This window comes from Dipteris shenzhenensis, chromosome 12 (assembly GCF_047967505.1).
Source record: "Dipteris shenzhenensis isolate YYH24624 ecotype China chromosome 12, Dip_SZ_1.0, whole genome shotgun sequence".
NCBI lineage: Eukaryota > Viridiplantae > Streptophyta > Polypodiopsida > Gleicheniales > Dipteridaceae > Dipteris > Dipteris shenzhenensis.
In genome coordinates this window covers 39149716-39175369 of record NC_141607.1, presented here as the reverse complement: position 1 = coordinate 39175369, position 25654 = coordinate 39149716, and the positions used below count along the sequence as shown (strand labels likewise).

At 45.7% G+C, this 25654-nt stretch overlaps 1 protein-coding gene across 3 annotated transcripts in view; it reads left to right on the top strand.

Moving 5' to 3' along the window:
- The window catches only part of LOC147896197 (uncharacterized), a 67829-nt gene extending 43294 nt beyond the window's left edge, over positions 1–24535 (top strand). For 2 of the 3 annotated variants that reach the window (XM_087382570.1, XM_087382572.1), the window contains exons 5-7: positions 19835–20031; positions 20371–20541; positions 23972–24535. In XM_087382570.1, coding sequence (XP_087238696.1) covers positions 19835–20031; positions 20371–20541; positions 23972–23993 — 390 coding nt within the window. In that variant the 3' untranslated portion in view covers positions 23994–24535. The remainder of the gene's footprint in view (positions 1–19834; positions 20032–20370; positions 20542–23971) is intronic. The other variant, XM_087382571.1, reaches the window with a different exon arrangement.
- Positions 24536–25654: the final 1119 nt, after the last annotated feature.

Sequence of the window (25654 nt, the reverse complement as noted above, 5' to 3'; positions counted from 1 at the left end):
TTTGGGTGAAAGGATACTATTTTACACATGTATTATACTTTTGTATAGTACCTATAACTTATGATAAAAGTAACACACACGAGAGAGAGAGAGAGAGACAGAGACAGAGAGAGTTATGACCATTTTTAATTATCATCACATCTCCACAGACCCTTTTATTGGCAAAAGGATACTAGAAGGATGTAAAAAACTTAATTTTGATTTCATGGCTAGATAGAACAAAACATTTTCTTTTTACAGCTCAGCAATCCGAGCTACGGTTTGAGAGTTATGACCCATTTTGTACGTTCATCACATCTCTATGGACCCTTTCGCCAGCGAAAGGGTCCTAGAAGGATGCAAAAACTTACTTTTGATTGCACGGTTAGATAGAGAAAAAAACCTACATCACTTTTCACTTATTCTTTTTACATCTCATCATTCTGAGCTATGGTTTCAAAGTTATGACCATTTTTTCACAGCCATCACGTCTCCAAGGACTCTGTTGCTGGCGGTCTCGAAGAATATTATATTTGATTGCATTATTAGATGGATCACAAAAATTACATCACTTTTTCTTCTTGTATCTCACCAAATCCGAGCTACAGTTTGAGGCTTGTCACATATCTGTGGACTCTTTTACTGGCGAAAGGGTCCAAGAAGGATGCAAAATACTACTTTTGACTACATCTTGGCTAAGAAAAAATATCTCCTTGGATCCTTTCAAAAAAATTTGTTGCCCAAAGAGTGAATAAAACAAAATTTCATAAGTTTTAAAGGCTCTTTAGTAAAAAATAAGCTCATAGGACCTTTTGGCTAGCAAAAGGGTCATTTGAGCTTTTTTTGGATGCATTCAAATTGAAAATAAATAAATGAATTTTGGTCTTTAAAAAGCCCATGAGATTGGATGAAAGGGTCCCATGAGCATTTTTTTGTTGCGTTTAAATAAAAAATAAATCAATAAATTTAGTTCTTAAAATTGTCCACGGTCCAAGTGAACCTTTAGCTAGTGGAAGGGCCCTATGAGCAATTCCTTTTGAGGCATAGTTTAACAAAAAAAGGGCGAAGAACCCTTTTGCTGACCAAATGGTCCTATGGTCTTTTTTCAAACCAAACTTGATTTAATTTCTTGAGGTTGAATACAACAAAGAAAAAGTCCAGGAGACCCTTTGGCCAACAAAAGGGTCCTATGGGTATTTTTAAGACCTTAATTTAAGATCAACTTTCTATGTATTTCTAGCCCTTCTCCATTGCAACTTACGTCGCTTCACTTTTGGAGCATCCACTTCACCCCCCCTTTTGACATTCACCTTATCATCTCCCCTCCATTAAGGGGAGGTATGATAAATGGAGGTGACCTTTCAAAAACCATGGAAAGTTATTATGATGATGGTTAACAAAAGTGCTCATAACTCTCTAACCGTAGCTTGGATTGATGAGATGTAAAAATAAAATGTAATGTACTTCTTGTGTTGTATTTGACTGTGTACTCAAAAATAAAATTTGGCATCTTTTTAGGACCCTTTCACTAGCAAAACTGTTCATGGAGACGTGATGATGGCCATAACTCTCAAACTATAGCTCAGATTGATGAACTATAAAAAGGACAATTGATGTATTTATAATTTTATAAAAGAATTTGGTCCTCCCAACATTGAGATAGAGAGAAAGAAAGAAAGAAAGAAAGTTTATTAAAGTCTTCAGGAGACCGTGAAGGTCTATGAGACTAAAGATAACTGATACAATGAGCATAACGGTGGCGGTCTCAAAACGGGCCAGCCAACTGTTTCTACAAAAAAGAGGTTATGAAGGACGGTGTTCTAGTCCTGATACAAAAATATGTGTCTACCTCCAAATGATACAAAAAAGAAGGGGGGGGCAACAAAAATGGGGCAAAGGGGGAGATACAGTATATGTGCAGGTGGTGATCGTTAGAGACCAATCATAGAGGGGTCGTCAAATGGGAGGCCGAAAAAAACCTTGCGATAGATGATTGGCCTCTGACGTCATGCGGCCTAGTCGAGCTCGGTCGTCGGGGGCGGCGGGTGGCCCTGTGGATGAGGGCAACGGTAACCTCGGTGGGGCGGGCAGAGAGCAGAGACGAGATGTCATGGACCCGGATGTGTGAGTCTGTCCGCTGGCGCAACTGTCGTGTCCTCCCAACCGAGAGAGAGAGAGAGAGAGAGAGAGAGAGAGAGAGAGAGAGAGAGAGAGAGAGAGAGAGGACTACCATGTGAAACATGAGTATATACATGATGCAGTGCACCAAAAGAGACTCTTTCTCTAGAGAAATAGGAAGAGGAAGAGGGAATACTACATTTTCTAATAAGAGTGGAGGCAAGAGGACTTCAATCAGCCAAGATGTTGGAGTCGAGAGATTTAGTGGGACACATGAAGAGCTTCTCCATAATATTGAGGGGGAAGACCAACATCATGATGAGAAGGAGGAGAAAGAAAGAAATAAAGTTTATTAAAGTCTTCGGAAGACCGATGGGTCTATGAGACTGTGAAAAACCTGGTACAAACGAACTGTGGTAGTGGAGCTACTAAATGAGCATCCACACCAATGCAAGTGCAAAATATGCAGAATGTCAATACTAAATCCTAAGTACAACATAGTCATGTCATGTCGGTAGTCGACTATCCCATCATCATCATTACCATCAAGACATTAGGGTGGATGTGGCAATGGAGGCATGAAATCGGTGATAGAGTGCTGTCAGCCACTCAAAGGTGCAGCCCTGGCATGTCTCGTGGTCATAGCTCTACGTCTAACCAGGGCTACTGTGACCCCCATCGGGCGAGACCCGACTCTAAACATGGAGGGGATGTCCCCAAGTGTAATCTGCATGTCAACCCTCTGTCTGAGCTGTCGGGCCACAGGCTCCGAGTCATAGTCATGTCGAGGCCTCGTCTCGTGGATGTCCATGTGATATGCTGGAAAAACTCCGTGATAGAGCTCTGAGAGGGATTAACCAAGGAAAAAGTCTGCTCCTATCTGCGTGCTCGAAGTATTCTCTCACAGTGTTTGATTGCCTCATGAATGAAACTTGCCAAACATCACTGGTTTGGGTAGGAGATGAATCCGGCCAAAACCCCATAGCTGTCTCTAAAGAGGCAGTAGAAACGCATGCGGATCTCATAGTAAACAGGACACCCGAAGATGAAGTGCTCCTCTGTCTCAACCTCTTGCATGTCACACAAAGTGCATATGCGCCTCTCCCTAGGTATTTGTTGCTCTGCCGCTCTCGATACGAAGTCTTTGTGAAGAGACGGAACTACCCAAGAGAGATCCTCAGTGAGTGGGGTAAGTAAATTTGAGTGTACCCTGGTGGGTCAATGAAACCCTCCGCTGTGATATGTAATAAGTGATCTCTGTAGAAGCCCAGCTTCACTGGACGATCACTCGAACCCAACCAGGTCTGGAATGTGTGTAGCTGTAATAGATCCTCACGGATAACCTGGTTGACCTCATGTGATAGGAGCGCAAAATACGGAGCATCCATGCTGTACTGGAATGGGGGTAGTCTGTCCATGTGGAGCCCTAGTCCCTCGAATCATCTCTCTGTGCGTGCATACCAGCACCTTTGGTCTCCTCTTGTGGCAAGTGCCATAGAAGAGGACAGTGCTAGCCAAGGAAGCCTACTACACCGAGAGGTGTAATCCCCATACTCCCTGACTCGGTACAGATACGTGATGACGTGAAATGCAACATCTAGCTGTAATGCGGGTGACCCAAACACCGTCCGAATGATCTGGTGAGGAATGGATGGCTTACCACGGATCATCAGTGATAACATGAGAACCTATAGCCGCTCCACCGTGGCCTACTCTATATCCGACAAGTCTGGCCCCCAACATGGATTGCCATACATCCCCGCTGGACGGACCAAGGAGTCAAAGAGCAACCCTTTGGTCCGTGGATCTTGAAAGTGAGAGCAGAAGCACTACCTCTCTAGTCTAGCCAATGAAGCATATCCTCTGCTCAAGCGTGCCTGCATCGCGGGTCTCATAGTGAAGAGGGGTCCGGAAAAGACGACCCTAAGATAAGTGTATGATGAAACTACCTCAACAGGTGACCCATCAAATGCGAACTGCTCTTGGGGCATGCCGGCTTGGGATGTATTGAAGATCATAACCTTGGTTTTACCTAGGTTGACCTTCAAATCATGAGACTCACAAAAAGACTGTAGTGCGTCAAGGTGTCTTTGGAGCTGCTAAGATTGGGGCTAGGAGGTTAATGCCATATGCAATGAACTCAGTGCATAGTCCCTCATGATCCTTCGCTCGGTCATTATGAAGTTTCATTGCGGCATCCTTTACCCCCCCCCCCCCCCCCTAGCAAAGAGGGTGCAGGATGTGGGGCGTGGCATGTGAGAGGTTAGGGGTTGGCTGATTTGGGATATCATAGAGTGTGCGTGCATAATTAAACCACACCTGAGTGTTAATGAGTGGTGAGGGGGACCGTCCCTCTAGAAATTTCCGCCAAAAGTCGTTTGAGTTGTTAGCTCCTCCTCGTTCCGGCGAACAAAGTCTAGTTTCTTTCTACGTATCAGTCGACGGTACTCGCATATAGCGTCTCTGGTTCGCTTGGAAGACTGTTTTCGGTTTTGAATTTAAGCTGACGGTGTAAAGTCTTACACTCATCATCGTACGAGCTATTATAGGGTACGGTCCCACGGGGTGGTGGGCGGGTGGAGCGGGTGGTATGGGGGAAAGTGTGAAGAGCAGCCTCGTGTAGTGAGCGGGTGACTAGGGCAGCACGATCCTCTAATAGGGCTATGAAGTCAATGTAGGCGAGAAGTATATACAGACGACCATAGTAAGTAGTTGAGTGATCGCAATCAAAGCGTATATCATGGTAGGTGGAGTAAGAACTTAGCGGGGTGGGAAGTGCTGCGTGACGGGGAGTGAAAATGCTAAAGAAAAGATAGGTATGATCAGCCCCTGGAGGTAGAGGTGCTACGGTAAAGTCAGTGATGCGAGATGTGAAGGCAAGGGATCCCATGATGTAGTCAACAACACTGGAGCCTCCCCCATTTGTAAAGCATGTGAAACGACCTGAGGTGGGCCATCTGTCAAGACCATTATAAATGATGAGATCATGCATCCTGCCAAGGTCTAGTAGGATCTACCCATAAGATGTGAACGGATCTCGTATGTCAGCTGAAACCCATAGCATACCTGCCTTCTTAAGGTCAATGTTTGGCAGTAGAGTGGAATCATCTGTGAAGTCGAGGAGTGGTGCCTGATGAGCGCCTGTCCTCGCGTTGAAGTCCTCAACTAGGAGGACTTCTCCGCGGCTAGAGAAGTCAACAATGGATTGATAAAGAGCAGCAAATGGAGATATCTCATCCTCACCGCGAATATCTGTAGCAAAGTGGGAGGTCTCAGGGGGGAAGTAGCAAACAACTATGAACAGATCCTGGCTGTCCATGTGCCGAATCCGGATCCAAAGAAACCTGGAATGTGCATCTCTCTGCTCCATCGACCCTAAAAGTGTGGATTTGTAAAGGACTGTGACTTCTTCTAACCCTTGAACCCCTCATGTATCCCTTGTCTCATCTCTGTAGCCAGACTCCCATGTATACCCTCTGACTATTGGTAGTGGGCGCTTTGGACTCTGATGTGTCTTTGTATAAAAAACTATGTCGTGACTTGTATAGGATTCTGAGAAATTTCCTGGTTCTGACCATAAGGTACCATCACAGTTTCAGATGGTGCAAGATAGGGTCTTGGATATGTGAGTCTCATGGACCTCGCCCCCCTATGTGGGAGGGGAGGTGGGTGCTCGACGGGGGCCTATAAAGAGTCATCCATCTCGTTCTACTGCCCACTTTCCCTCCTTGTGGGCCTGATCCCGCTGCTGATGCTGGTATGCACGGATTCATAGATGGTTTGTGATACTAGGGTTTCACATCGATAGGATACCTCCTTTTCAGTACAATTTAGATGCCTCTCTGGTACTCCCACCCACCATCCCGATCGGCGGGCCACACACTAGCTAGGTCATTCAAGAGGATCTCCTGCAGCTACACACCTTTAGGACCTGGTTGGAGCCGAGGGAGCTTCCAGTGAAGTGTTTCTACATAGATTATTGTCTTCGTATTTCGGAGGAGGGATTCATCACACCACCGGGGTACACTGAGCTTCATATGCCTCACTCACTTCGGGTATCATCACATCGCCTCTGCATAGAGAGCAGCAGAGGAGAGGGAATCCCTAGGGAGCATTGCATATGCATATTGTGCGACTGTCAGGAGGTTGAGTCGAAGGAGCATTTTATTTTCAAGTGCCCAAACTACGAGATTTGAGGTTGCGACCATTGTCTCTTCAGAGACGGCTCCAGGCTCCTTTCCAGATTCCTCGCCTACCCAGATCAGAGATGCCTCGCGGCCTTCACTCACGAGGGGGTCTGACACAGAGAGTACTTACTCACGCGATGGGGCTTGGCCACATCATCAGACACCTCTTAGAGCAGTCCGACGACCGCAGCACAACACACGAGACATCGAGGGGACACACAGATCACTCTGAGGGACCTCCTGTCATTGTTTAGACCCGGGATATGTCCCACGAGAATCACGGTGGCTCTGGTCTTGCGTCGAGCCTCGTCCAGGAGATCGAGACGCACGGCACCCCTTGACGGACGCCAGCATCTCATCACCGGCTATGCACCAGCTAGGGCGACATGACATATGGAGGATTCTGCTCCGCTCCAATCTTTTTTCTTTTCATTGTCACGTCCAGATGTATTTGATTATGTATGATCAGACTTAGGATTCAGCACGGGTGATGATGCTCGTTTTAGTAGCTCCACCCTCACTATGATTTGTATCAGGTTTTCTTTTAGTCTCATAGACCAATCGGTCTTCCGAAGACTCTAATAAAATTTCTTTCTTTCTTTCTTTCTCCTCAACCTGTACTGGAGTGAGGTCCTCATCCATGAAGATTGCTGGCTGGTCTCGTAAGGCTGACCTGAGCATCATGGAACCGTATGATAAGGGGCTGCTATTGGTTGGGGTCCCTTCCTACCCGCCATGCTCTCTCAAACCTGTGCTCAGTCGTCCCTAGAGTAGTGGTCACGAAGGCCGTTGCATTTGCCATCGGTGTAGCCTCAGTGTGTGGGATCGCACGTACTTTGATGTTGAGAACCTTATTGGCTCTCTGTTGCTGCTCCAAGAGGGTAGCCGAAACGGTCACCCTTGCAGGTTCCTGTTTGGCTATGTTGACCCACTTGGACGTCTCCTCGATGGCAGATTGCATGCTCGCAATTTGTGCCTCCACAACTAGGGTGCTCCTTGGGACTGTGCGTATAGCAGTGACCTCCTGTCGGACCTATGAGATCTCCTGTCTAAGTCCCTGAATAAGATCAACCTGGTCTCGGATAGCGTGAGACTGCTCTTGTATGAGATGCGCCTTCTCGTGGGAGAAGCGTGTCTGCTCCCGTGCAAAGCGTGATAGCTCCTTCAGCTTAAGTGCCAGTGTGAGTGTCAGCTCCAGTTCCAATTTCAGCTCCACTTCCGTCCACAGCCTCTACAGTTATAGCTACTGGCTGTGATATACCCCTACCCATGACATCGATTGCTCCACCCTCCCCTAAGATAGAGGGGTTGTCACTGACACCATCTCTTCCATCTCTCCCTTCCTCTCCCGCCTTTTTTCAGCCCCCTGGGGGTACCTCCCGTCATTGGGGGGGGGGGGGCGGGCTCACGCTCCATCTCCCACTCCCGCTCTTGCACTAAGATCTGCACCGAACACGGGTCAGTCAAACGAAATGGGGAAAGGTGGCAAAGATACAGATAAAGCCGCCAAGAAAGATGACAACAAAGCCAAGAAACAAACACAGCTGAAACTCGAGGATGTGAACACATGCCACAACCGCAGCGGACTCGAAGTTGACAGCAAAGAAAAGGCGGGGTCCAACTCAGCCTCCGCCTCAGCTTCAGTCTCAGCTTCCGTCTCAGCTACATTAGCTTCAGCGCCAGCCTTAGCCTCAGCTTCAGCTTCAGCTTCAGCGTCATCCTCAGTTTCAGTTTGAGTTTCAGTTTCAGCTCCACTTCCATCCACAGCCTCTACATCCGCAGGTACAGCTACTGGAACTGATATACCCCTACCCATGACATCGATTGCTCCACCCTCCCCTAGGATAGAGGGGTTGCCACTGACACCATCTCTTCCATCTCTCCCTTCTTCTCCTGCTACAGTTCTCTTGCGGATTATGACATTTACTTTGGAGGGGTAATGCACTGTTCTGTACTACTCGACCTTTTTCTCCCCTTTGCCTCTCAGTCAGCCCACGTTCCCACACCCTTTTGGGATCGCCTCCTCTAGGCCACTATCATCTCCATATCGCACCCATCTCACCCAGTCATCACCTAGCCTCCCGTCTCATCCCCACACTCTCATGCCATAGTCCTTTCAGTTTCCACTAGGGCATGTGTTGTTGACCCATCAGAGGCTTGGGAGAACTTGTTGATGGAGGTACATAGCATCCGAGAGCATGAGGATGTAGTTGAGACCGAAGCTGAGACTGAAGCTAGAACTGAAGCTGACATCCTCGAGTTTCAGTTGTGTTTGTTTCTTGTTTTTGTTGTTGTCTTTCTTGGCGGCTTTATCCGTATCTTCGCCACCTTTCCCCATTTCTTTTTTTTGGGCTGATCCCGTGTTCAGTGTAGGTCTTAGTGTAGGAGCGGGAGCGGGAGCATGAGCCCCCCCCCCCCCTTGCGGGAGGCACACCTAGTCCTGGGGGCCGAAAATGGCGGGGAGTTGGAAGGATGGGGCTGAAGGGGGATGAAGGCGGGGCTGCAAGACGGAGGGTGGAAGAGAATGGATGAGGGTGGAGTGGGGAGGGTGGCTGGCAGTGGAGCTGCAGGGAAGTGGGCAGCGGGCTGCAGGGTGGAGCAGCAAGGAGGGGAGGCGGGCAACGAGCAGGAGGGGAGGTGGAGCAGCTAGGAGGGGAGGCGGAGCAGCAGGAGGGGAGGCAGCAAGCAGGAGGGGAGTTGGAGCAGCGGGCCGAGCTGCAGGGCGGAGGAGCTGCGGGCAGAAGAGCAGCGCCGGGGGAGTGGATGGGCGAGGGGTGGCAGCAGGGGGAGCTGCAGGGCAGGCTGCAAGTGCAAGTCCAGCATCATCCAAGCATCTGTCATAGGCATCAAGTCTATACAGCCCTCTAGTCAGTGTCCTAGTCAATACCATGGTAAAGGCATGTGTAGCATCATAGACCGCACATCGAACACCATCAAAGAGAACCTGATAGCCACAAGTAGCTACGGCTGAAACAGAGATATGGTTCTTGCGAATGCCTAGAACATAAAGCACATTGTCTAGAGTGACTCGAACACCAGAAACCAGAAACAAAAGTAATAGTAACTTGCCCAATGCCTTTCATTGTATATGATGCATTGTTGGCACATGTAACTGTCCCCCCCTTAGATGCATGCTCAAGTGAGCTGAATAACTTCCTCCAAGAAGTAATGTGCGTGCTAGCACTAGTATCAAAGAACCAGGCATTAGATATATCAGAAACTGTCATGCAGGCATCATGAACATCATGATTATATTGACATGCAACAAGAAAATCCCAATGCTGATCATGTGCAAAATTAGCTGACTCATGTCGATCATCTGGACTAGGAGAACCAGATACTGCAAGACCAAACTCTTTCTTCTTCTTCTCAGATGCCATTCTCTTCTTGCATTCAGAAATGTCATGCCCAGGTTTCCTGCAATATTTGCATCTTTTTTTTTTCTTCTTATCCCCAGAAGAAGCAGCATCATGGTAGTGACCAGCATGTGAATGAGGAGGTTTACCGGTTGAAACCTTGCCTTTGCCTTTGTTTTTATGCTGGGCAGCAAGGCTTGATCACTAGCCATAGAAGCATTGCGGTTTGCACGGCTTTGTTTCTCCTGAAGTAAGAGGGCAACCAGCTAGCCAAAGGAATAATGGTTGGCATTGCCACCTGCAACCAACCTCAATGTAGTAGCAAAGCTCTGACAAGAGTCAAGCAACCCATCAAGGGTATTAGAAACAAGACGAGAATCAGGCACCACCTCATCAATGTTAGTCAACTGGTAAGATAGGCATCCGTATTACCACCCTCTTCAAGCTTCAAGCCCTTCAACTGCTTGCAGAGATAGGTAACCCTCGCCTCATTCCACTCCTGATATAAGGATTCAAGCTGATCCCACGCTTGCTTTGCTGTCTTGCAAGACCGGATATGAGGGATAATGTCCCTTTAACTGAAAGAGCAATTAAGGCATGTGCTTTGGCATCACTACCATCCCACTAAATCAGCTCCTGAGTAGGAGGCAAAGTACTTGTAGTAGAAGATGTAGCTGCACCAGAAGTATCGTTAGACCCATCACCAGATGAGCCTGAGGCAGTACCTATAGTACGAGTGGCGGTACCTATAGTACCAGTAGCAGCATTACGAGTAGGCCTAACTTAGCGCCTGAAGCAATATTCCACAAATTCTTGGCAACCAAAACTTGCCCCATCATGTATGCCCACATGGGATAATTTGTGCCATCAAACTTGAGAACAAAAGGCTTCATTCATCAAGTATCATGACAAGTCAAGTACAGGCCTTATATAGACTTTCACACTCACACTTGCACCAAGTGCATATGGGATAAGTCCCATATTGACACGTGACAGTCACACATGACTCACATGACTCACACACAAACTAGTACTAGATCTCCTAGTACTACACATCAACACATCACATCATTTGGCTATGATATCTCCAACACCCCCCTTCAGAGCAAAGAGTGTGACACCCAACATGCAAGGAGTAGATCGATCCCTCCTCTACCGCAATATTGCAAAGAGCAAGTCTAATTATCCAAAACCTCCCATGTGATAATGACTTCTTAGTCAGCTTGCGACCGGCAAGGGAAAACCATCACTCGTCACTCCCCCTTACTTTGAACTGGGTGGTCAAAACCATTACACCAAAGTAAAAGACAATACATTCATTTCTTGGGGGACAACCCATGGCAAAGTACCTCTTATTGACAAATACATTCAGTTTAGAGGAACAACTCAAGGCTTAGAACCTTTATTGACTCAACACACAAACACATAGAGCTAAGCATTGTCTACCACTTCAGAGAGGGATAGATCATGCAATATAGCATTTAAAGCTTGCTGCTTAGGTCCAGTAGATGTGGCGTAAATATTCTCGAGCTTGTCTTGGGTCTCCTTGGCTGAAGGAGTGAGGTCAAGTTGATGAAGCAATTTGTAGGCCAACGTCACACCAATAAGTGCCATTGCTTTGCCATTCTGTTCATCCTTGGTGCTGATGTGTCTTCACCTCGAGGATGAGGCCCCATAGTATCAATCTGAGGTAGCAAAGCTAGCAAGCTGAAAAGGATAACCAGCAAATGAAGAGGCTGGTCTAGGGCTTTGAAATTATTCAGGAGCTTTAGAAATGCGTGAATAAACGTGTCTAGCAGCTTGTGGATGATCTGGCAGACTCTAAAGTGCAAACCCTAATGTAAAAGCAGCAAGAATACACTGCGAAACACAGAACTCAATGAACTCAAATCAAAGAGCATCAAGGAGATTCCCTGAAAAGTAGAACTGAGTGCTGCTGTAGGTCTGGACTCCTCAGAACAGCTCACCAGGGCACTCTGAAGTGCAAAAACAGGCTGTCCACATGGAAGGCGACTCCTAGAACAGTTCGAAATAATGTAACAGGCCACCACAATGGAAAACATCTGTTGTAGGTGTGGTACAGGCCTCGAAATAGCTCCAAAATGCAAAGGTGGCTATTCAAAGCGCACCGAGGTGCTGCAGCAAGTCTTCACGTAGAGAATCGAATGATTTTGATGTGCTGAAAGGCCAGAAATGCCTCGAAAATGCCTCTGCTGTAGGTGGTTCTGCAGCAGCAACCCTAAGATGACCTGAAAATCCAAGAGCAGCTACAAACTAGGTTGAAACAGCCTCTAAAAGCCTCGAAAGTCTGCATCCAATGTAGCAGCCTGGAAACCCTAAAATCGGCGATGAAAAGCTCCAAAACGACTTGTGTGCAGGCGCTTGTGGCTGTGAGGTACCGACCAGCAATCCAAGAGGCTGTCAAGGGCCTAGTACTGCTCCAAGAGATCCCGTATGGTGGTGGTATGCTGTGGAGATTCTAGACAGGTAGAAAAGAACGCAACAAGGTTGCAAAGAGAGGCGGGAATGAGGTGGCTATGGCAAAAGACCTAACAGGTAGGGGCAGCTGAAAGGCAGAGGTAAAATGAGGGAAACTGAGACGGTTGCAAGAGGGAAGAGCTTGACCAGAATTAGGGTTAGGATTAGGGCAGAGATGACATGGCAGGCCAGATTAGGGCAGGGCTAACGTGCTCTGATACCATGTTAGAAACATGGTGTGTGTGTGTGTGTGTGTGAGAGAGAGAGAGAGAGAGAGAGAGAGAGAGAGAGAGGCTAGGGAGGAAGGAAATGATACTCAAATGGAGACACAATGGAAAGGCTCATATTCATTCATCAAGTATCATGACAAGTGAATAAGTCCCAGAGTGACACGTGGCACTCACACATGACACACACAAACTAGTGCTAGATCTCCTAGTACTACACACCAACACATCACATCAACACACACTCTTTTGCTTGTTTTGCAGGGGGGGGGCCCTAAACTAGAAAACAATCCATATGGAGATCCTACAAAAACTGCCCCCCCCCCCTTCCCCCCTCTTTTGGACAATTCAATTTAGTTCGGCTTAGAGACCGGGGCGGTGACTAGAGAGGAGTTAGGTTTATTATGTATGGCTGGTTAGAGAAAGAGGGGGGATGGGTTAGTTAGGCTGGAAGTAGAGGGGGGGGCGCTGTGTGTGCAGGGTAGGCTAGGGAGGGGTAGGGGTGTAGGGTAGGTTAGAGAGGGAGGCGGGGTATGACTAGTTGGCGGCAGAGAGGTAAAGGTGACGGGGAAAGGCTAGGCAACGGCCAGGGAGGGGGCTAGTAGCACGTGATGGGGGGGCCTTGTAGGGAGGGAGCCCCGCAAGTGGAGGTTGCTAGTGGAGGGCAGCCGGGTGGCACTGTCGCGTGGAGGCTGTGACGAGCAGGTAATCGGGTGGCGAGGCTGCCAAATGAGGTTAATGAGGTTGCCAAATGAAGCGACAGCCAGGTGGGAGGGGTTGCCGGGCGAAGAGGGTGCTGGGTGGAGGGGGCTATCGAGCGGAGAGGCCATCAGGTGGACGTAGTTGCTGAGCAGTTAGATGGGGGTAGCACAGCGGCGAGAGGAGGAGCTGAGAGGCGAAGTCTGCACATTAGAGTTGTAAAAGCGGAGGGGTTGTAGGAGGCGGAGCAGTCCAGCTCGGAGGTGAGAGATACGAGGGGGAGGCGGAGTTGTAGGGAGAGAGACGGAGCTGCAGAGAGGGAGGAGCCGTGGGGAAGGGGGAGTGGAGCTACAGGGAGGAGGAGCACACGCACGCGCACAGAGAGAGAGAGAGAGAGAGAGAGAGAGAGAGAGAGAGAGAGAGAGAGAGATTTTAATAAAAGTCTTTTGAAGACCAAAAGGGTCTATGAGACTAATAGAAAGAAAAAAAGTTTATTAAAGTCTCCGGAAGACCGAAAGGTCTATGAGACTGTGAAAAAAACCAAATACAAATCCAGCTGGAGGGGTTAGCTACTAATCGAGCATCCACACCCATACAAAAGCAAAAAAGTTGTATCCTACATAGTCACATCAAAACAATAATAATAATAATCATCATCATCATCATCTACGGCATCACCATCATAAATGAATTGTGCTCAAAGGACAATGTGGCCCCTCTCCTCATCAGGTACGAGGGAGTGATATCATGAAATCTGATATGGAGTGCTGTCGGTACCCTACAAATGTAGTCCTACGTTGTCTCCTGGTCATGGCTCTACGTTTGATAAGGGTGACAATCACACTTGTCGATTTGGCTCCCACTCTGAACATGGAGGGAATATCCCCAAGATTAATCTGTGCATCAACTCTCTGCCTAGATTGTCGTGTCACTGGCTCTAGGTCATGATCATGTCTGAGACTTGTAGAGCGGGCATCCATGTGGTCCGACTGAAAGAACTTAGTGATCATGCTCTGAGAAGAGTCCACCGGGGTTTGCTCCTCATGTCTCTGAGAGCGGAGTAGGTGCTCATGATGCCTAGCTGCCCTCATGAATGAACACAGCCAAGCATCTCTGATCTGGAAAAGAGAGAAATCTGCATAACAGCATGGAGCTTGAATAGACAATAAAAATGTCCCCTGATCTCATAGTAAACACCTGTAGGCTACACAAGGTACATATGCACCTCTCCCTGAATAGACCCTCTGCTCGGCCACTCTCAATGCGGGGTCTATGTGAAGAGACCCGAAACTGCCCAATGGAGATCCTTTGGTGGGTCAATAAACCCCTCATCTAAGAGATGTAGGCAATGATCTTTGGAGAAGCTAAGCTTCACTGGGAGCTCAGCTTGTGCCAACTAGGTCCAGAATGTGTGTAGCTGATTGGATGGAAGTGGTGATTGTTGCAGGCTTCTTCCTTGAGGATTGGGATGTCTAGGAGCTGAAGCTGTTCTAGTCTCAGCCATGGAGTCATTCTCTCTATTGTTTCTCTCTTTCTACAGTGTTCCTAAGTCGTTCGTCTAGGTCATAGAGTTCAAAGTTTGGGAGGTGCATTGCACCTTGGTCTTGTATCTCTTTTTCAAGAAATAAAGTGAGCCTGGATGGGGGGGGGGGGGTTGTCTTAGCCCCTCAACTTGTGTACTGTCAGCAAGTTTTGCAAATTTCAAATTGTGTATATCTCTTTATTGCCACACATATTCAGCAAATTGTCAAGCTTGGCCAGACCTCACATTCTCATGCAATCTCTTCTAGAATGCATCCATGAGCACATTATAAAATTCTAAAGTTTGTAACTCCCTATCTCCAAGTTGTCAGAAAGCACTGAGTAGTTTACACACAAGACTCACACACATAGACTAGTACTAGATCACCTAGTACTACACACCAACACGCTCTTTGACCATGATATCTCCAACAACCCCCTTTAAAGCAAAGAGTGTGAGACCCAACACGCAAAGATTAGACCAATCCCCCCTCCACCGCAATACTGCAAAGAGAAAGTCCAACTATCCAACACCTCCCGTGTGATAGTGACTTCTCAGTCAGCTTGCGACCGGCAAGGGTAAACCATTACTCATCATCCCCCCTTACTCTGAACTGGGTGTCAATACCATCAACCAAAGTAAAAGACAATACATTCATTTTTGGGGGACAACCTAGGGTGAGTACCTCTTATTGACTCCAAATACATTCAATTTAGAGGGACAACTCAAGGCTGAGAACCTTTATTTGACTCAACACAAACACACAGTGCTATACATCATCAGAGAGGAATAGATCATGAAACATAGCAATTGAAGCTTCTTGTTGAGGTTCAGTAGATGTAGCATAAATATTCTTGAGCTTGTCTAGGCTCTCCTTAGCTGAAGTAGTGAGGTCAAGTTGATGAAGCAATTTGTTGACCAACCTCACACCAAGATGCGCCAATGCTTTGTCATGCTGTTCATCCGTAGATGCAAGTGGTGCCGATGAATCTTCACCACAAGGACTAGGCTCCATCGTAGCAAACTGAGGTAATAGATTTCGCAGCAGCAAATGAAGAGCCAGCAAGCTGAAATGAATAACCACCAAATAGAGGGGCTGGTCTAGGGCTCTGAAATGGATCAGCAGCCTTCACGAATGCAAGGCGGTTGAAGCAATGTGTGAATAAATGTTTCCAGCAGCTAGTCGATGATCTTGGAGGCTTTAAAATGCAAAACCTAACGAAAACACAGCAAGAGAATGATTCAAACTGTAGAACTGAACCAGAATAGGAGCCCTTGTGGTCGAGACAACAGCTCCAAATGCTGCAGGTCTGAAATGGCTCCGTAGGACAGTCTGAAATGATGTAGCACTGTTTGAAGTGCTGCAGCAGGTGTTCCAAAGCGCAACAGCAGGTATGAAATGTATAAGGCGGTTGATGTAGATGGCTAGGCGATAGCTGTAGGTGCTCCAGATGCAAAGGTGTGTCGAAAAATCTGCAAAGTGGCTCAGCAAAGCACTCCAAAGTGCTGCAGCAGGTCACCACAGTAAAAGTCGGCTGGTATATGTATGCTGGAGTGCTAGAAATAGCTCGGAAGTGGCTCTGTTGGAGGCGGTTATGCAGCAGCAGCACATAAGATGTCGATTTTGGCGATGGAAATTTCTAGCACTCCAGCATACAAGTGGCTCTGTTGGAGGCGGTTATGCAGCAGCAGCACATAAGATGTCGATTTTGGCGATGGAAATTTCCAAAACGGCCCTGAAGGTCGACCCGTGCAGGCAGAATGAGTCGACCAGCAAGTAAGGAGGCCGCCTAGACAACGTAGAGCACTCGAGACAGCTCCTAGGCAATCCGGATGGAGACGGCAGGCTGTGAAGACTCTAATATGATGCAAACGGGTGCAAGGAGGAGGTGAATAGAGGCGAGAGAAGCTGAAAGGAAGAGATAGCTAGAGGCGGAAATGAACAAGGGGTCTAATCGGGTGAAAACAGCAAGAAAATGGAGGTAGAAACAGGGCAAAATGGAGCAGGGCTGAGGGGGCTGAAGCAGAATTAGGGTTAGGGCTAGGGTGACGTGGCAGCTATGGAAGGTGGCTCTGATACCATGTTAGAAACATGGCGGGGGAAGAGAGAGAGAGAGAGAGAGAGAGGTTAGGGTGTGAGGAAATGATGCTAAAATGAAGACATGACGAAAGGCTTTCATTCATTCATCAAGTATATCAAGACAAGTGAAGTACAAGCCTTATATAGGCTACTCACTCACACACTAGCACCTAGTGCATATGGGATAAGTCCCATGATGACACGTGGCACTCACACAAGACACACATAGACTAGTACTAGATCACCTAGTACTACACACCACACTCTTTTTGACTATGATATCTCCAACATGCCGTTTCTAGGATAGAATGACGAAAGAGAGAGAGAGAGAGAGAGAGAGAGAGAGAGAGAGAGAGGGAGGTAGTTCCGTCTTTGGGAGGCCTCGCGGGCCTATGAGACAAAAGTATTATCCAAGGGTAATTCATGCAAGCCACTGTGGGCTGAATCAAAGGGATTGCTAAGGTCCTTGTTGAGTGCTATGCTAAGAGAACTCAAACTCTAAGAACTCAAAAAACTAGTACTCAGAAGATATGACTAGGTGCCATGGTCTTGTGGGCTGTGAATATGTCTCATATATGTGTTTGTCGGGTCATCTCTCGCTGTGGTGGGGACGTGGTCTCCATGGTCTCTGTATCCAGTGTGGACACCTCGGCTTTTTAGACGATCCCCTTTGAGAGAGAGAGAGAGAGAGAGAGAGAGAGAGAGAGATGAGTATGATTTTGGAAGCTGAGTATGACTTATGAGACCAAAGACAGCTTACATTGCAATAGTGGCAAAGATGAATTGTGATGAGAAAGTGTGGTTATAACTTACGAGGAGTGGCATGTGTGCTGATATGAGGTTGCTCGAGGGGGAGGAAGGGGGGGGGGGGAGAGAGAGAGAGAGAGAGAGAGAGTTAACTAGAGACTAAAGGGCCTATGAACTGAAAGAACTAGATACAATGAGATTAACGTGGAGGGTGGGGCCACTAGTCGGGCGTCGGTCCATCGGCCGGCCGGCTGAGAATAGATAGAAGGGTCTTAGCTATCTCAAGGATTAGATCCACCGGCCAGCTGAGAATAGATAGAAGGGTCTTAGTTGACAAAGGCTCCAGCAGAGGTCAATGTCACTAGGAGACAAGGCTCGTAGAGCGTTGTTGTAGATCAACCTGTGTGGTCCTCTATGGCCGGGTGGCCCTCTGTTTGACAAGTGCAACTGTGCCCCCAATCGGGTTTGTCCCCGTAGAGTGGTGAACATGGAGGGTAGGTCTTGGCCTCATACGTGTGTCAACACGTTGGCAGATTTGTCGCATCTCTTTCTCCTGGTCTCGGTTGCGTTGTCTCCTTGAGGATTGCTCTTCCACGTATCTGACCGAAAGAAATCAGTAATAACTTGCTGGCTAGAGTCTGACTGGGCCTCATGGTCTTATCTTTGTATCATAAGCGTCTGATCTTTGTGTCATATGGCCGAGAGAGAGAGAGAGAGAGAGAGAGGGAGAGAGATGATATGATTGTATTAAAGTCGTCTTGAGACCCTTTAGAGAGAGAGAAAGAAAGACAGAAAGTCTATTAATGTCCATGGGAGACCAGCAAGTCTATGGGACAGCTAAAAACCATCTAGTACATCTGCTTTAGGGAAGGCACATGGCAGCTCCCAGGGAGTGCAAAAGCAACCCCAATTATCTAGAGTATCTACATAACAGTCTGAAAGAATAATCAACTATACATCAGTTTAAGACTGAGAGCCTTTTGGTTTGGATTTAAACTCTTTGATTAGTGCTATGCCTTCACGGTAAACTGCCCATTTTCCATCCTTCCTAGCAGCCCTGACTTCAGCTAATTCGGTTGCCTTATTCTTCAATTGAGGTCGTGTAAGTTCCTCAGCTATCCATATCTTGGTCCATAAATCTTGCGACTTAAGTGTAAGAATAGCATGTCCTTTTGGAGTGCCGGATATTAGTTGCTCTGTCATCATCATCATCATCATCATCATCATCATTATCATCATCAACCTTCCATTCAATCTTAGGCATGGCTGCTTTGACATGTGCTAAAGTCTCATCGAAAGAGTCATCATCTTTGAACCATCCTTTAGGGAGCCCCCCCACTCTAATCTTCAATACATTATGAGAGATAGATAGAGAGAGAGAGAGGGAGAGATGATGTGATTGTATTAAAGTCCTCTTGAGACCCTTCAGATGGGATTGGTGATCACTGGAAAAAAATAGTGATCTCTTACATCCGGTGAAATAGAATACTATAGACTGCTATTTAGTCAGTACTTTTTGGGCTAGTTTGTGTGCTAGCCCAAGTACTTTGTTTCCATGTTCCAAAACTTCTTTCAAATAGCTTCCTAGTTTTGTAGCTGGCTTTCCAATAGATGCTTCAGGGTGCCTCTGCTGTCGTCATGCCTTTCTCTGATGTGTGCATAGGCCCAGCATCTTAGGTGTACATGCTGCTCATTTCCCACCTCTCCCATGTGGCAGATTTTTGCATATTCTTTCTTCTCTTTGGACCCTCGTTCTTGTCCACCTTCCCTTCTCCACTTTCAGGTCATGTGAGCTGGTTCTCATTTTGCACGTTTGAGATGCCTTTTCAACATGGATATGTCTTCTCCAAGGTATCTTTGCATCCCATAGCTATCATTGGGTTGATTTCCTGTTTATGGAACTGCATTTTCGCACCCGGGTCTTGCCACAGTTTCTATAGCATCTTCTATGTCACTAGCTCTCTAATCGCACATGTATCCTCTGGTATATCAGCACCTGTTATACCCTATAATTCCATCCATTTCATCCCTTATGGGTGCCATCCAGTGGTTTGTGTAGCTTCCAATGCCTTGTGAGGTACCCTGTTGGCTTCCATCTTCTCAACTTTGTTGAGAGAAGCCATGAATTGGCATAGTGCTTCTACTTCGAGAGGTATCATGCTCATCTCAGCGAGTAGCATGGGGTAGGGTGTCTGAGCCTTAGCCCACAATTTCCCTATTAGAGACACACACACACACACACACACACACACACACACACACACACACACACACACACACACAGGGGGAGAGAGAGAGAGAGAGAGAGAGAGAGAGAGAGAGAGAATAATGATCTTAACTCATGGAGGCTAGATGATACATCATGATCAATGATTGGATAAGTGGGTTTTACCCATTTCTGCAGGGTGTGGTTTATTAAAGCAACAGAGTTTATGATGCAGGATGCAGGGATTGAACTTTGCAGAGCAGCGGCCAGTGGTGATATCCCATACATGGGAAGGTTAGTAAGACACGGAGTAGATCCAAATGCTGCTGACTATGCACACCGGACTCCTTTGCATATTGCTGCTGCAGAAGGGAATCCCCAAGCTATTCAACTTCTTGTGAGTGAGGGTGCAGATGTCCTTGTTAAAGACAGGTAAGCTTTTAGGAAACTTGTTTTAAGTACGTGATCTATGTACAATATATAGAGCTAGCAGGATTTTTTCCGTATTCACAAGCTGGGCATTCTGTTGACCTGTTTTGTAGTCAATTGTTGGTGTTTGTATGGATGCATTTCAATAAAGGAATAATGAATATGGATGTTTGAAGAAGGCATCTACCCGTAGTGCTTCTTCACATTTAAATATATTATGGTCTATTTCTTGGTTTGTTTATTATTGGAAACCCTCCGAAACTCCATCTACTGTTGTGGACCCAGTGATTGTAGCTGACAGAATTGTATTTTTGCTATTTTGAACTTTTTGTTCACAAACAGGCATGGGTTCACACCATTGGATGATGCCAGGGTGTCAGATGATCAGGCCACCATTCGGCTCCTAGAAGATGAGGTTATAAAACGGAAAGAAGCCCAGGGACTTGAAGAGTGTGGCATACTTACACAACAGCATGTTGAAGAGGGCGCACAGAGCATGGAAACAAATACCAGGTAACTTGCATTGAGTAATATAGCACATATCATGTGCCTAATGCTTCCGCAATGTTTGGTGAATCTTTAAAGGGCTAATGAGGCTTGCTGGTGCAGATGCATATCACGAAAAAAATTGGAAGTTTTCTTTATGAAGTTAAATGCAATCCCAAGGGCATGAAGTTCTTGAACCCGCTTGGTCATAATCTATGAGCTTTGTTGAGATGCGAGTGTCCATTATGATGGCGTCAGTGTGCTTGCCTATCACTTAATAATGTTTGAACACAAAGATAGGGGCAAGCCTTTGCATCCTAAGAACCGCACTTCATAGTAATATTTTACATCAGCCAGATCTGATGCCTTGCACAATTATCCAAGCAGCGTCCAAAGGAGATATTGTGTTGGCCAAGACTTGATCTGCTTAATGTGCTAGCATGGGTTTTTCTTAAAGAGAGAGTGTGGGATTGATTCTGTTGCCAAGATGTCTACCCTTGTAGATGCATATTTTTTGCATTTTTTTGCGCAAAGCGATCCAAGACCCCTGTGATAGAGTTGCTAAAGGAAGGGAGGTAGTTTAAGACAAGGAACTGATACATTGTAAAGAATGAAAACTCTGTTAACATCCACAAAGGACAAATAAGATCTCAAGGAGCAATAAGCAACTTGTACATTGAATCTCCAAAATATGAGTGCATGAAGTATCTCCATAGGTTTGCTAGACTCAGAGTTTGGTGATGACACCGATGACACCAATTTCTTTGTTGAGGGGTGTTTGGATAGTTTGAAGAGGGTTAGACTCCACTTGGCTCTAGTTGGATTTGTTATCTAGCTTATGACTCCAAGATTAATTGGAACAAGTTAGTTGGTTTTCTTCCGAGAGCTGTCTCATGTGGGCCCTGGGGGGGGATCTCTAGAGTAGAGTCCACATGATACCTTAACTATAGCGCTGGGATCGACTTTTCCTTGTAGTGACGGGTGGCCCTCACCTTGGAGATTGTGCGACAGCTCTTGTTTTTGGGGTGCTACCAAACTCTCTCTCGTGTGTCGAGCTTTGGTGTTCAGCTAGGTTTTGCTTGTCATGGATTGGTATGTAGCCTCTCATTGATCCTTTGGCAGAAGGTGCACGGGTCAGCTTAGGTGGTTGGTGCGCTACTTTCTTGGGCAAGATTAGATGGCACACAACACACTAGGGCTAGAGCTCATTTTAAGGAGGATTGATCATTGACCCTGAAATGCAGAGTTGAACTTGTCTTAGCAAGCTTAACATAATGGGCCTTGAAAGAAAACAAGAAAGGGGAGACCTGCTAGACTGCAGTGCCCTCCACACACATGTAGGAATAGATGCACACATGTGAATTGCTGCAAAGTGAAATGCCAACACTGGCTAGAATGAAAGTATACAGCTGAAAATGCAGCAACTGAACTGCAAATGCACCCAACTGAGGAGGTGTGGAGGTGAGGAGGGAGAAGCTTCCCAATGGGTCACATAGAAGCCAAAGCTTCAGCCCCATCCTATGTGGCACATTGACACAGTGTACCCAATCAAAATGCACCAAACATATGCATGAGATGCAACACTTGCATCTGATTGGTTGCCCTTGCCCTAGAGTGAGTGAGATGGTGAGTGAATGTCTGTGAGACACGAAGCAAGGCCGTAGGAGATGGACCGATAGAATGGTGCCATGTTGCAACCTTCCCCTTCATGGTGCAAATTTGTGAGTGTGTAGCCTATATAAGGCTTGTACTGTACTTCACTTCTCTTGTCATACTTAGTGATGATGATGAATGAATGAAAGCCTTCATGGATTCTACTTTTGTCTACCATTTCTTCACTCCCTAGCTCTCTCTCTCTCTCTCTCTCTCTCTCTCTTTTCTTCTCTCTCTCTCACCATGTTTCCGACATTCTTCCACTATGTAATTCCATTTGTGATGGAGTGTGAATCGTCATCTTTTGATGGTTAATCCCTTGTGAACTATACTATCGATCAAATTCTATGCAAGTCAACTCCTCCCCTTGGTCAATCCTTTGTGTTTCCAATTTTTTCCGACATCATTTTTTACCGTGACTAACCATTTCTTGAATTTACGGAATGCCTTTCTTATTTAGAGTGTACCTTACATCTCTGAATGATGTGATAATCATGTCACGTTACATGTATAATTGAACCTACATTATTCTCAATAGAGTAGAGGCTTTCTTGTTTATTATCTGGCAACTACTTCCTTTTTCTTACCTATGATGTGAACACCTTGATCAAACTCTATCTTCATTTCATTCATAGTGATTGTATAAACGGAAGGAAGATTCTTGCAGAGTTGAGGAACAAGTTGAACTTTAGATAACATTTTGGTCTCATCTTGGTGTGTGATGAATGGGATACTACCTATCCTTCATTGTAGACTTTGAGTGTCCCCCACTGCGATGGTTGCCTTGGATCCACCATTTTAAGTGGAACTTCAGGCAAATAAATAAAAAAGAACATATCATTTGAAGAGCTCTTGATTCAGCTAAATCTGTGGTTTCATTTTCACAAGTTCTGTGGTCCTTTTCTGTCCAAAAAGTTCATGCTAAATAGTTTACTAAATATGGTTTTACTCATCTATGTATGTACATGCACATATGTTTCGAAAGGAGATCGAGGAAGTTCATTAAGTCTCAAAGAGATGCACTCTGTTTCGAGATTTCTGTTAAACTGGAGTGAGGTTGCATAATGCCTAATCAATGAAGTAGGGGGGCTGATAATTTTCTTTCCTTGAAATGTACCTATATTAAAATCCTCTCTCTCTCTCTCTCTCTCTCTCTCTCTTTCCCGGTATGGAAAGGAGGACATCAAAGCTCAGAAATCGTCAAGTGATAACGCAGCATTTAGCTTGGCCATTCTTAATTGAAGTTTTCCTTTGCCTGATCTTTTGATGCTTTTTAACATAAATTTCCTTCACTCGTGATCATTTTTGCATTTGGTAGCAAATAATTGTTAGGATTGCAAATAGTTTTGATCATTTTGACCACTGAATCTGCCGTGGTATGACGAGTGATGTTGGGATGAAATGATGGACAACATTATCAGCATCAAATATTGTGTCAAAGCTGTTGCTCTTCTGTCTAGCATGAATCTGAAGTGTAAAAAGCGCACACATATAAATTGCATGTTTAAATTTGCTGAAGTCAAAGGAACCTTGTTAAATTCTTTTGGGCTGTGAAACAATCATCTACTGATTTTCTCTTCTTTTGCATTCTGGTTTGGGGACTTTCTCTTTTCCATCAACCATGCCCTTTTACAGTATTTGGATATATCTGTTACTTTTTGTGGTCTACTATAATGTTTATTTGCCATATTCTAACTGAGGTATTTGACAGCAAAATTTATTCAATGGTCTATCATACTCCAAAATTTGATGATAGTCTTGACAGCATATTAATTCAATATATAATGTCTTTTTGTTTTGACAGTTCTTATGTGGAAGAAACTTAGGATGCAAGGATCCGTCTTCAAAAGTAAAGAAGAATCACTCAAGATGAGCATACAGACTTCGTCAAAATGTATGTTATTTTTTCTACAGGACTTGGACTAACACTCTTTAGGAGTTGGAAAAAATCCATTCCAAAGCATCAAATTCATGCTCTGCTTGTGCTGCCTTTCCAAGAGGCAAGAGAAATTTAAGATCTGCATCTTATTTTCAAGGTGGCAGCTGAGCAATTAGACTGTGCCATTGTGTTCTAGTGGAAAATGTGTGTTTTAATGTCTCCAAGATTTTCCCTTGAATTTTGGGAGATATCACTTGTATTCCTGGAGATATCACTTGTATCCTCCTCGCTTGCATGCATGTTAACAAACGCCTGGGCATGTGTCACATCAATTCATGTGCACAAATGCACAACGCTCCTTTGTGAAGAAGCTTTCTTTATGGAATTTCCAAAATTTGGGCAAGGGGTATAATTGTTTTGAAAGGCAATGTGACTCAAAACTATTGTTTCAAGGCTTTTCTTGAAACGTAATGGAGCCAAGAGCTACAATGTGGGCTACATGGGACTGTCAAATGAGTTAATAAGGGTTATACTTTAGTGAATCATGAGAGGTTGTGTATTTATGTAATCTCTACATACGTTCCAACATGCTTGATCATTTTTAAAGGATAGCTGTGGGGGAGTATACTTTTTTTAATGCCCGAGTAGTGTAGTCTTTAGACCAAGGAGCTGGATAGATAGAGATAGAGAGTTTTATGTCAGGGTACAAACCACAAGACAAAACGACTCACGAGAGAGAGAAAGAAAGACTTATTAACATCTTTGGGAGGCCTCATGGTCCTATGAGACAAGGTACAACTTAGAAAAGTAACTCATACAAGCCAACGTGGGGTGAAGCAAAGGGCTCACTAGGGGCCTTGTTGAGTACTATACTAAGAAACTCAAAGCTTAAAACTAGCACACCAAAATTCACTACCTTGAAGTGCCATGAAATGGGATCGAGTGTTAGGATCAAGTGTCATCTATGCTTGTGGTGCCATAGTGGGGGATGTGAAGATATCATTTGTGGGGTCGTCTCACATTGCAGTGGGGGACGCGTTCACTGGATCGGTGTATCCAATGAGCCATATTGAGAGTCACGCCTCCACTTTGGTGGTTCCATTTGAGTAGAGCTATGCCTCCACTTTGGCGGTTCCATTTGAGTAGAGCTGAGATGGCTTGGACGTCCATTGTCCCTCTGCATTGTGCGTAGTCTGTGTCTCTAGCTCCATAGTTCCATGCCATCTCTTCCTGCTAATCCACTTTGTCGTCATATTAGCTAGCTCCTCCTGTCCAACAAGTTGACTCAAAAGCGTAGAAATATCTGACATGTCGCTTTGCTTGGTCTATCTCTATCTCTCATGGCACCATCACCTCCTACTATTTGATTTGTCATAGTAGGGCCTGTTTATGTCGTCGTATCTCAAATAGATTTAGGGTAACACAAAGGTGGCCATGGAAGTGGATTAGTTGGGGAGAGTGGCCTAAAACCATATTCCTCCTAAAAGAGACAATGGTATTCTCGGCAAATCTTGTAATAGAACGATCATGTACATAGGAAGTGCTTCTCTACGTCCACCTCCTCAAGCATACATAGTTTGCAGATGGTTGCTCTTTGGGTGTGCTTAT